Source organism: Gambusia affinis, linkage group LG20, assembly GCF_019740435.1.
Source record: "Gambusia affinis linkage group LG20, SWU_Gaff_1.0, whole genome shotgun sequence".
Lineage (NCBI taxonomy): Eukaryota > Metazoa > Chordata > Actinopteri > Cyprinodontiformes > Poeciliidae > Gambusia > Gambusia affinis.
In genome coordinates, this window is record NC_057887.1 from 22,619,122 (window position 1) to 22,632,093 (window position 12,972).

A 12,972-nucleotide genomic window follows, 5' to 3' on the forward strand; every position below is an offset into this window, starting at 1 on the left:
TGAATGAATGAATGAATGAATGGTCCTTTGGTTCTCTGCAGGACCAAAGAGATGAAGACGTTTTCCTCTGACGACACACAAGCACATACACGAAGGAGAGAGAGCGGGTTTGACTAGTAATGTCTGGATGAGTGGAAGAGAGTCGGGCGTTCCGACCGATCCGGCTGAGTGTGTTTAGGAACGTTGTACACACACCGAGGAGCTGCTTCTCCTCTAAAATGATTCAAAATGTTCTGTGATAAAGTCTTTTTTTAAAGTTTGAACCAGACCAGGGGTTCTGCTACAATAAACAATAAATCAATTAATTGCATAATATTTTAAAACAAACTGTAATTTCCATTTAGCATTTTTCTCTTTCCACAATAAACTGGATGATTAAATTTTCTGCCTGCTGTTTTGGTCTCAACTAAATCTTTTTTAGCTGTATAATTTTATTTAGAGACTTCATAATTAATTTTATTTATTGTTTATGATGTTTTGTTTATTTATGTTATGTCCAGTGTTAAATATTTATTAGAATTTAAAGTTAATTTGTCTTTGAGAATCTGTTCCTAGATTATTATGTTATTATTACCATTATATTAGTTGAAAATGGTGGCAAAACAACAATATTATGGTTTATGACAAAAATGTCTGGGACAATTTATTGTCCAACAACATTTGTTATCATGACAGGAACAGTCACAGGTCAACAAAAAATATTTTTACTAACTAAAATCACCAAAATGTCGCAACTAAAGTAATCAGATCATATATCCAGAACTTCAAATGTCTTTTCTTGTTAAATAAAAGGCGTCCACTTTGCTTATTATTTGATGAAAACTGAAATATTTCATATTTTCTCAGCCATAAAAACAGGATCTGGTTCAGTCTTCATTTGTATTTTTAATATAGAAAATAAAAGACTGTAGGCTTGCTGAGGCTCCTTAGCGCCCTCTGGAGGCCGCAGCTTGAAAAACACTACTGTACAAACAGCAGCCTAAAGTGGCCCAATGGTTTTCCTTTAAGTGGACCGGTATCTGAGCCTTTCATGACAGTCTGAACATCACAGGTCGGATTCTTTTCAAATGTGACCCAGGCCACTTGGATATCCGATACGCATCTGATTCAAATGTGACCAAACGTCCAGGTCGCATTCATCTGACCTGAACGTCACTGATACTCAACAGATGTTACTCCTGATAAACGCGAGCGGGAAGAAAAACAGCAACCATGGCGGACTATAATGACGAGTAAGTTGCTAATATGCTGGTTCCGGTTGGACAAGAACTTTAAATGTGTAAGCTATGCTAACCGTTAGCATCCATGTTTACTTCCACAAACGCTGAGAATGCTGACGTTATTGCGCCCTCTACTGCGCATACGGGACACTTTCAGGTCATTTCCCCGTTCACACTGAAGATCACATACAGGTCGCATTGATTTGGAAGTTTGAACCAAGGCAAAAAAAATCTGATTTGACAAAAAAAAATCGGAATTGGGTCACTTGAGGCTGCAATGTGAACATACCCATCACGCCTTCAACTGAGGATGGCCTGCGGTCAGCTCCAGGGCCCAGTAACGGCGCAACCCCATCCCCGAGTACGTCTCTATTTACGGAGCGCCGCCCCTTTAACCGAGCGCCATACCTTTTGATGAGCTTGATGGACTTGAAGGCTTCGTCCATGTCGCCCACGCTCAGGTAGAAGCTGAAGTTCAACATGGCGTCCCGCGTTCCCTTCTCACACTTCTCCAGGCCCACAAAGTCTCTGAGAGGACGCCTGGACGCCATGACTGGGGCCGAAGCAGGAGCCGCTCTGATTGGCTGATCTGACGGTGGAGACACTTCCGGGTTCTCCTCACCTGGCTGGGATCAGAGGACCAGGTCGCTAGGTGAGCTCTTGGAAAGTTACATCGATGTTTTATAAATATAAAATCAAAACCTGGTAGGGCTGGACAATATGGATAAAAACCAATATAACTGATTCATAACAGTCGACACCAATACACTGCAAAAACACATTTTTGGTTTATCTTCTAGTACAAATGGTACACTTGAAATAAGATGAAACTAACTTAGAAGGAACTTTTCATCAAATACAGGAGCTTGTTTAAAGTCAATAGTTTCTTAATATTGATGAAAAAGTTCTAGTTCCACCAGCAGACGACTTAATTTATAAACAAGGGAAAATGTCTTGTTATAAGTGAAAACATTTTCCGGTGGAACTAGTTTTTTAAGTAATTATTCACTTACAACAACCTCCTGTATTTGCTGAAAAGTTTCTTCTATGTTCGTTTTGTCTTATTTCAAGTGTACTGAGAAAGACTTTAGTTTTTTGCAGTGTAATTATTGATTAGTTTTTTACCTTTTAAATATCTGAAATACTCAAACTGGTGTAGTGACCTTTCCTGTTTGATCCAGTTTTCACACAACATTTTTATTTTTTAAAAACTCAACGTTTTTTATTTTTAAGCAGTTATGAAGTTTGGTGGGGAAACTTGAAACTGCTGCTTCCCCAGCAGCTTGTTGCTAGGCAACCAAAGTGCGAGTGAGTTGATTCCAGCAACCTAGAATATTCTATATGTTGGATATTCTATCAGATGTTTTATCTGCTGATATTGATTACCTACTGATATTGATCATGTGTCATTGATTTATTGTCCAGCCCTAAAACATGGGGTAATAATAATGGGGGTCAGGTGGAACAACAGGGAAACAACCGAGTCCAGAAGTTTACATACACTCATCATCTGAATGAATCTTTAACCGATTTATCTGAAGATTAATCTGAAGTTTCAAGGTGGGATGACGATACAACAGAAGGGTTTCTGAACAGATCTGGATTTATTGTGGATTTTCAGGGTCAAAAGTATCCAGCTGAAAGCAAATATTTACGAGAGCTAAATAAAAAGACAGACAATTTGTTTTTTCTGAGTGTCTGAAGTTAAATAAGACCAAGTTCTCTTGTTTCAGGTCAGCTAGAATCTCCAAATTATTTTATATTTGCTAAATACAAGAAGACGTAGCGAGAATGTTTTTAAGAAATTCTTTTTATAGCTTTTTTTTGGTTTCAGACGTTTGCATTTATTTATTACAGAAGACGAAAATTTGGAACCACTGAGAAATAAAAGTCAAAATGCAGAGAAAATATGAAAAATTCAGAGGAAAAAAAGTCAAAATTCAGAAAAAAGTTTGAATTCTGATATTAAAGTCAGAATTCAGTGAAAAAAAATTTAATTCTGAGAAAAAAAGTACATTTCTTCCAGCATCTGTAATCCTCCTCTGTTATTTATTTATTCACTTCAGACAATAAGAAGTTCAGAAAACAGAAAATAATAATAAGACGTGCTGAAAGTTCTGGGTTTTAACTCGACTTTCTGGTGGAAAAACTTTGGATGTGGTTTAACTTAGAAAGAGACGTTTAGCCAAACGTCAGCAGAGCTGACTCTAAATGTGAGTCTGTGAGGATCCATTTGATCCTGTGTGAATTTGAAAGAAAACCCTCAATAAATTCAACCATTACAGGAGTTTGTGATGTAATCAGAAATATTCAGGATGTGCTTTTAGTGCCGATCTAAGGGAGCGGACATGTTGATGAGACACAATCACAGCTGCTGAAAGACAAACACTTACTTCTGGATGAAACACACCATCTCCCCGAAATAACAGCTGGGGTGTGTTTGAACACACACACACACCCACACACACATTTTCACATAAGAACAATCATAAAAAACAATTAATGTGCTCAGAATTAAACCCCACAGATTATGACAGATTATTTGGCCTAAAACAAGAAAAAAAAAATCACAGGAACAAAATTGTAATAGTGTGAGAAAAAAGTTGCATGAGCATAAAATCATAGTATTACCAGAATGAAATCATAATAATATGTGAATAAAGTCATAATATTGCAAGCCAAAATTTTTACGAGAATAAAGTCGTATGAGAATAGCGTTGAAGTAATACTAGAATAAATTAGAAATAATACAAGAAAAGCCATAATATTAACAGAATAAAGCTGCAATACTAACAGAATAAAATCATAACAATACAACTAACTAAAGGCTGAAACGAGTAATGTTGAGCATCTTGTAGTTATACTTTGGTATCAGTTTTAGAAATAAGTAAATACTTCAGGACTCTGAAACAATTCTGCAAACGACCGAATCTATTTCAAAGAAATAACCAAACAAGTTGGTCACATCAGATCCTGACTTCTCTATAAAACTGATATTTTCTTGTAATTTTACAACTTTCCTCTAGTAATATTGTGTCTTTATTGTGCAAAACGTTTGGCCCCAATACAAACATACAACCAGAACATTTCTGAAATTATTTTCACTAGAAGTTGCCCCATAATCCAAGTACAATAACAGAGCGTGACTGAACTCACCTTGCAGGTGAAGTAGTAATATGGCACATCCAGGGCGAGGAGAGCCTGAAGGCCTGAGGGCCTGGAGAAGCAGTCCTGAAGCAGGAGTCCATGTTCCTGCGTACAGAAGAGCGTCACCACTGACACATCCTCCTGAGAGAGAAACCGTCACAGCGTCAGGAATCCTGCCAACAACGCCAAAAAGGTTACAAACGATCACTGCAGCCCGTTATCTACCAAATCTGAGTAAGCGCTGGCGGATTTCTCCGAGCCGATCGGCGCGGTCTCGCAGACAAAGAGTCGAGGTTCGCTCTCATCCCAGTAGTGGGACACAGGAAAACGGCCATTGATTTCATTTTCCTGAAACTTTTGCCTGAAATTACAGAAAATATGCGTTAGTGTGTAAGATGGAATAAAATCAATAAGGCAGGGCTGGAAAATGTATATAATATTATATACTTCTATATAGTTGAACAGGTTATTATAGGTCTGTAGGCTATACAAAACATTTTTATCATTTGTTTTACACAAAATCATCTTAGATAATGAGATTTTATTCAACTCAGTGGAACCACTGAGTTGTTTTAGGGTGTCTGTCGCTTTAAGTCTAAATAAGTTGCTGTTAGCCCCAACTCAACATTTACTCTCACACGTGAAAAGAGCTGCAAACAGATGTGCAATTATTCAATCACACATCTTTGAAAAGCATAAGTGGAGAATCCTGCATAACCAAAAAGCAGCAAGTGATTTCTGGATGCTAAGTTAACAACAAAACACTCTGTATACGGTACATACTTTGCAAGCAAAAGACAAAAAGTTTCTGTTTAAAAAAAACATTCTTGTTATTTTTTGTGGAAATGCTTTTAGTATATTACATGAAATCAGCTAGTATTGTTTTTATTACTTTTACATTTTAAAAAACACAAATTCTTTAGCATTTTTTAAATAAAATTATTAAGAGCTACAGGTTGCAGAACCCCAGCCTAGAGGGCCACAGAAGTAGCTGCGTGGGTTTGATGAGTAAGAATAATGTCTTTACTTTTCGCCTTCATCAGGCGGAGAGACGCCAGTGGACGGTCTGCCGGTGAAGAAGTCAAAGTGCGTCATGGTGTCCATCTCAATGTCGTAGAAATATACTTTATGATCGGGTCTTCCGTTGATCTGACAAACAGTCGAGATCAAATTTAATTTACAGCTTAAAAACCAAAGAGGATGTTTCTTTGATTTAAAAAGTGTGACTGAATCGCGCCGAGTCACCTGAGAGGCTAGCAGGCTAACTTGGCTGCCGCTGGCGTTGCATTTGACGGACCTCAGGGCGCCGAGGTCGCTGATGTGGTCGGACAAATTCTTAGTGCCACAGTGAGCTTTAGCATCTCTGCAAGAGAAAACATCGCAAAAAGACAAAACAGCGTTCAGGTGCGACAGAGGATTAGTGCCAGCATGAGGAAAAATATATAAATATCACAAGAATAAAGTTGTAATAATACAAGAATAAATCTACGAGAATAAAGTCGGAATATTATGAGTTTATTCTCGTATTACGAGGAAACAGCCTGCTACTGATAATAATCTGATGATGATGTGTTAACAGATATTTAAGTATTTCCTTATCTGTAAAGCAAATACCAAAGTATGACTTCTAAAGAGGCTCAACATTCCTCATTTTAACACAGTGTTTTGGAGTTCTCATAATATTACGACTTTACTTTTGTCTTGATGCTCTGGTACATTAGTTACCGTCTGGAGAGGTCGTAAACTCTGATGTGTGCCGTGTCTGTTCCTACTGCCAGGTACGACTGGCACACGTCCAGCAGCACGGGGTTTCCCTCGGCCCGGGAGAAAGTTAGCAGCTGCTTCACTGTCCCCTGAGGGAGAAACAACAGCAGAAACGTTTAAACCGGGTCTGAGCTTCACACGGCAGGATGCGGCTACAGCAGGTAGCAACGTACCTGAGGTGTTCGGATCTGGACTCTGTTTGGCTCCACGGTGTAAAGGTTCTCGTCATGAACAGCAACAATGTGGGAATCACAAGGAAATGATCCTGCAATGGATGGAAGGAAAACAGGCTGAACTACCTGAATTATTCACATTTTGTCACGTTTCACCCACAAACTTTAACACATTTTATATTCTACAGAAATCTGAAACCTGTGGCTCTTTGGACCTTCCATAAAACAGAACAAAATAATTTTTAAAAGAGAATAAAGTTAGATCATGAGAATAAAATCGCACAACAAAGTCAAAATAATACATGAATAAAGTTGTAATAATAGGAGAATAAAGTCATAGTATTACAAGAATAAAGTTTTTAAAAAATCATGACAATAAAGTTGTTATATTGTCATTCTAGTTCGACTTTATTCTTGTACCATTTAATTCTCAGAATATTATGAATTTATTCTTATTTTATTTTTTCATTTTGTTAGTGTGACCCTTATGCTCTGTCCTAATTTCGCAAGTGATCAGGGCATTTATAGTGACGTATTATTGACTCTTTGAACGTGACGTCACGCTCCCCAGAACTCCGCCCACTCCGCCGTGAAGAAGTCAAAACTACCTATGCACTCCTGTCAGAAAACACACATCTGTAACCTGGTGTCGCTTTAATTCAGTTGATTTCGCTTTAAAAATGTTTAGAGGATGCTGCGCGGTCGGCTGCAGGATAAAGCCGAACATTTTATTGTGTAACTTTTAATGATGAAAGATACGGGCAGCCCTCGGTGAAATCGCAAAGTAAAAATATTAACGTTCATATACTTTATAAGTAATTATGACTACGAATATACAATCAAATATAGCATTAAGGAGAAGGTACTGTCTAACCTTTGGTAACCATGGAGACGATGCCGCATCGTCATGTAGCCTAGCATGTATGGAAAAAACTAGTTAGCATCTTATCTTTAGTACGTTTTTAATGCTGCCCCGGTGAAACAGGAAACGCTGTTTATGACACAGTGATATAAAAAGTCAGTAATTTGATGAACACGTCACGGGAGAGGCGGTATGGGTCGGTTTCTAAGCTAGCTGTTTCCAACTTTCGTAAATCCCGCCGTCTATCAGCCCCAACCAGGTGTGTTAAGTTCACAGAGAAATTAACTCGACTCGAACAAGTAGAAGCCACGAATAAACTGGCAAGAACAATTTGGGAAAACTCTGTCCTTCACTTCCGACATCCGTCATGGCGCCTGAACTCATTTAGTGACGTAGTTGCACAGGGTGAATACCTGTAACATGCAGAGCCGTCCCTGAGAGCTCATAGACAGAGATGTGTTTCCCGTTCCAGACCGTCACAGAGTCCTGTCGGGGGAACAGAAAAGTAAGTTTCATTTCATTGCCTGTCAGAGCAGAACCAAGCAGAGTACAGCTGTTTTGTTTGGTTTCACCTTGCTAACACACACTCCTCTGATGTGCATGTCACTCTGCAGAGGAAGCGTCTCTCCGCTGCTGAAGTTCGTGATGCTGAGCTGAGTCGGGGCGAGCTGCACTGCTGCCACCTGCTGGCCGAAGTGCGCCGACATCACATGCTCACTGAGGATCAGAACCGTTCTGGAGTTGTTCGCGGCCAGCAGGTTCTGATTGGAGCCCCACTGATGTCACACATACACACATACGCGATGAGGCGGGATGTTTGTGGTTGTATTCCTGGAATAAAACCGTTTGTTTAGATGATGTGCTCAGACTGAGGCGGTACCTGCAGCTCAGTGACGTTTCCATGGATCTCAGTGGGATTCTGCAGTTTCCACAGGGCTTTAGCGTCGGCTCTGTAGCTGCTGCTGCTCATCGGTTCCATCACCATCTTCCACATCGCTATGCGGCCTTTGGAGGTTCCAGCTGCCAGGATCTCTGCACATTTCACAATTTTATTAGAGAAAGCAGATAATTCAGAGCTACTCAGTAACACATGCTGAAATAATGACGGGAGGGCGTGGGTCGGTTTTTTTAGTTGGATCCGATATCCTTAAGATTGGGCGATTGGCTGATACTTACAACTCAAAACCGATCATATCAACCGCCACTCAATCCTGAAAATCAGCCACTGACGGACAGACCGCCCCTCAGCCAGACCCGTTAAAGATAATCACTAATGATTTATCAGCGCCAGTTTCTTTAAGTTTGGGAAATCTGTGATCGGCCGATACATTCATGTGAAGCTGATCTCGTCTCTCAAGGCCTAAAAATCATCCGTATCCTCTTCTGCTGTGCAGTCAGAGGTTTGGCCAGCAGACCGGCCCACCGGGTCGTGTCTGCATGTTTCCAGTTAACGACAGACACCCCACTGTTACCAGTGATTGAGTGACAAAGTTGCAAAGGATCAATATCTTGCTAAAAGGTTACTTGTAAGATAGTTTTGTATTATTTCAAATGTACTAAGATATTTACAGTAGAAACTAGACAAAAATACTCAGTTAGATTTAGTATTTTTGCAGTGTAGGTGTTGCTAGTGATGTTGTTGGATAATGGGAGCAGAAACGCTGCGACTACTGGATGGATAAAGTACGTATTTTCCAGATTTTCTGCCTGTAAATGAATTTACCTTTGGCTGCACAGTAGGAAACACAGTTGATCATCTCTCCCTTCTTAAATCCCAGAGTTTCGTCCAGAGATAGAACGTAGTTCTCATCTCTCTCCAGGTCCCAAATTCTGACACGTTTAAAGGAAAATAATTAAAAATCATGCTTCACTCATTTAAGTTGGTCTGTAGAGGAACGGCAGGTAGAAACTGACTTGATGACTGGTTCGCCTGTTGCTGTGATGAGGAGGCTGTTCTCGGTCCAGATGATGTCGACGTTCTGCCCGGCTGTGCTGCTCAACTTCACCTGCAGACAGAAACCAAACAAAGTAAGAGGAGAACTACTTCGATGTGTTTTTACTCAAGTAAAAGTAAAAAGAAAATACTGATACAGGAGTAAAAAAGGTACTTGATTAAAAAGTTTACTCAGGTACTGAGTAACTGTTCAAATTATCAGTCATTTAATATTTAAAAATTGCATCATCTGACCGACCAAAATACAAAGTTAAGTGGAAATGTTGTTATTTTAAGGAAAAAATTACAATAATTCATATAAGCAACAAAAAATAACAAAAATGGTCAAGATAAAATTCTTCCAAATAAGTTTTTTTGATAAAAAGTTTACGAAACTTTAACAGAAATTGCAGGTCTGTTTCTGAGTCTGGTGGATTTTTGGTTGAAACAAGTTTGTTGTTCATTCAGTGGGTAGAAAAGGCAGAAATTTTACTCAAGCAGGAGTAGAAATACTTCATAATGAAATTATTCAAGTAAAAGTAACAAGTGCCGCGTAGTGAAAATACTTTTAAAAGTACATTTTACAAGTAAATGTAACTGGTTAGTACCCAACTCTCCCTGTTACATTAAACATAACCTGGTTATTTATTTATTCAAATGAAGATGAGACATTTACTGCAGCAATCAGACATCTTACTCTAGGAACCGATGGTCAAAGCGTACCTTCATGAACTCGTGAGCTCCCCCTTCTGGTCTCAGAGTGTACTGTGACAGCATCAGGGTGTCCGTGACGACCACCAGCACGCCTCTCTTCTCCAGGTAGAAGAGCTTCCTGATGGGGCCGTCCTCGCTCAGCAGCGGGCTCGTCTTGCCCTGTTCGTCCACAGCATGGACCTTTCCTGCAGATCATCACACATCGGCTTCAAACAGCTTCAAACAGTTTAAACGGCGCGGGAAACCCAGGGGGCGCCAAAAGTTGATTAAAAAAAAGATTGAATTCCATACATTTTTCATCACAATTTTTGTTTTCTGTTATTCAGTAATTTTTTAAAAATAAAATGTAAGTTAATATAACTGATTTAACTGTTATTTTGGTTGCCTATTTTCTGCCGGTTAAACTCATCCAAGTTGCTTTGCTGCTCAAGCTAGCGTAGCGAGCTAGAAATGGAAAAGTTTCTGACAAAAGGAGACCGAAGGAGCCAAACCATAAGAACTATAGGAATCAAATTAAATTTGATGTGATTATTATAAAATAACATTTTCTTATAATCAAGTAAGGGGTTGGTGGTAAAAAACAAAACAAAACTGATTATCTGGTAATAAAGTCGGGCTGAAAAACTTATCACGATATAAGTTTTTCATATCAGTCGATATTAATAATTATTGGTAAGTTTTTTGTTTTAAATAGCTGAACTACAGCCAAACTGGTGGCGTGACCTTAAATGTTTTATCCAGTTTTGTTTTTTACTTTTTAGCAGTTATGAGGCAATGTGGGGAAACTTGAAACTGCTTAGGTTTCTCAGAAGGTTGTTGCTAGGTAACCAAAGTTTGGGGGAGCTTGAAACTGCTTCTTACCCAGCAGGTTGTTGCTAGGCAACCAAAGAGCCAGTTAGCAGGTTCCACCAGCTTAGAATATTTGTTATATTGAATATTGTATCAGATGTATTGTCTATTGATATTGATCACATATTTATACTGTTATTGATTTATTGTCCAGCCCTTTAATAAAGTCAGAATATATTATATGATAATAAAATGATCTGTCACAGAATTCATGACAATCTAAAATCAGAAACAATGAGGCAGCATTTATGCTAAATGAATAAAATAATTACTGAAAACAGTCTAGTAGTGGATCTTTTTTACATATTTTGTAGCTTTGTGTTTGGGTTTGTAAAGAGGGGGTTCCCGGGCCTTTTGGGGGCCATGTCACGGAAACGTTTCGACCGTCTTACCGTCGGAGGTGCTGACGTAGAAGCCCAGTCCCTCCTGAGGACCAATCTTCAGAGGCGCCCCCTTCCAGCTGAACATGTCCAGAGCCGATTCGTCTCCGCTCACTGACGCCCGCGCCAACATCGCCACGTCGCTATGGAAACGACACGAATCAGATCAGGTCTAAAGACAGGCTCATTTCCACCTGAAACGTTCCTCTTAATGTCTTTAGGTTTTAATATGGTTTGTTTTAAAGGTCAAAATATTCAAACACTTCCTGGGAACTTTTCTGTCTCTCTTCTACTAATAATAAAAATCTAAAACTTTATCTATAAATCACTTTATATGTAACTTTTAAAGTACTAGGATCTCTTCAATTTAATTCCTCTGCTGCTGCTTCTTTAATCTGAACTAAAAATTAGTGATAATGGATTTAAGATAAATAAAGTATTAAAGAACAACTTATAAATTACAATTGGTCCTGTGGATCTACATGTTTGACTGTGTGAAGAAAGATTCTGGTTTTTCTGTTTTCTCCTACAACCAACACATAATATATATCTTCAAATAAAAACAATAACATTGAAAACTCTTTGTATTACTTTTGCACCTGTTTGCAACAAATGTCAATGTATTTAATTTGCATTTAATGTGATGAAGCAACAGAACCTGGGACCTTTGGAGGAATATTTTAAACCTGTTATTACAGATCTTGGTTTTAAGGTGGATAGTGATTTTAAAATGGACAGCCAAATTAGAGCCGTGGTTAAATCCAGCTTTTATCATTTAAGGCGATTGGCATCAGTGAAATCTTTTCTTTCCAGGCAGCATTTTGAAACAGTGATCCATGCTTTTATTTCAACTCGTTTGGACTACTGCAATGCACTTTATCTGGGAGTCAGTCAGGCGCTGCTCTCACGTCTGCAGCTAGTACAAAATGCTGCTGCACGTTTGTTGACAGGTACTCGAAAAAGGGACCATGTGACCCCTGTCCTGGCCTCACTTCACTGGCTGCCTGTATATTTTAGGATTCATTTTAAAATTCTTATGTTTGTTTTTAAATCATTGCATAATCTTGCCCCGGCTTACCTCACTGAGCTTCTTCATCCCCACAAACCCCATCAGTCGCTCAGGTCAGCAGATCAGCTGCTCTTGGAGATACGAGAACTAAAAGGAAGCTCAGAGGGGACAGGGCTTTCTCTGTTATGGGCCCCAAATTATGGAATGACTTACCTTTGCAGGTCAGAGAGGCCCCTTCTCTGTCCACTTTTAAAGCTCGTCTTAAAACCCATCTATTTAACTTGGCTTTCAACACCAGTGAGATCTAGTTTAAAGTGTATGTCTTTGTTTTTAAACTACTTTTAATAATAATTATTCTTATTTTGTTGTGTTTTTTGGATTGTACAGCACTTTGTATCAACTGTGGTTGTTTTAAAGTGCTTTATAAATAAAGCTGGTATGGTATGGTAACAAAGTGTCATGATAAATTTTGCTGGATGATAAATGTTCCCTGTAATTATCGCAATAAATGATAATATTGTCATTTAGAAATAATTTCCAGCTAATAAAATGATAATGGCTTAATAATGCAAGTTCACTCCCTGGAAAATAAATAAACTAATTTATTAATTTTATAAAGATTACTTCTCACTGGAGCTGGAAGATAATTCAAATATCCAAAATAAAACAACAACCAGAAACTATAAATAAAAAATGAAATAGCCACAAAAAACCCAAAAACATAAATAAATGGATTATTAAATCTCTAAACATAAGCAAAAATGTTTTTTTATAAAGCAAAATTGGGGCTATAAACTTTGTTAAAAAGAAAAATAAATAAACTGAAAAGAAAAAGTCAAACTTCTCATAATTACTTTTCAAATTAAAAGTTGTGGTTTTTTTCAAAGTAAATACCCAATTTAGCTCCATATTTTTTCCATC

The 12,972-nt window shown here is 38.4% G+C and overlaps 1 protein-coding gene across 3 annotated transcripts in view; it reads right to left on the reverse strand.

Annotated features, from left to right (window-relative positions):
- ift140 (intraflagellar transport 140 homolog (Chlamydomonas)) overlaps positions 1-12,972 on the reverse strand; it is a 36,257-nt gene that overhangs the window by 20,363 nt on the left and 2,922 nt on the right. For all 3 annotated transcript variants that reach the window (XM_044101619.1, XM_044101620.1, XM_044101621.1), the window contains exons 5-18: positions 11,055-11,185; positions 9,823-9,998; positions 9,081-9,172; positions 8,890-8,996; positions 8,047-8,198; positions 7,739-7,942; positions 7,580-7,652; positions 6,305-6,396; positions 6,093-6,220; positions 5,613-5,730; positions 5,395-5,516; positions 4,593-4,728; positions 4,377-4,508; positions 1,629-1,846 (exon numbers count right to left, since the gene is read on the reverse strand). In XM_044101619.1, coding sequence (XP_043957554.1) covers positions 1,629-1,846; positions 4,377-4,508; positions 4,593-4,728; positions 5,395-5,516; positions 5,613-5,730; positions 6,093-6,220; positions 6,305-6,396; positions 7,580-7,652; positions 7,739-7,942; positions 8,047-8,198; positions 8,890-8,996; positions 9,081-9,172; positions 9,823-9,998; positions 11,055-11,185 — 1,881 coding nt within the window. The remainder of the gene's footprint in view (positions 1-1,628; positions 1,847-4,376; positions 4,509-4,592; positions 4,729-5,394; positions 5,517-5,612; positions 5,731-6,092; positions 6,221-6,304; positions 6,397-7,579; positions 7,653-7,738; positions 7,943-8,046; positions 8,199-8,889; positions 8,997-9,080; positions 9,173-9,822; positions 9,999-11,054; positions 11,186-12,972) is intronic.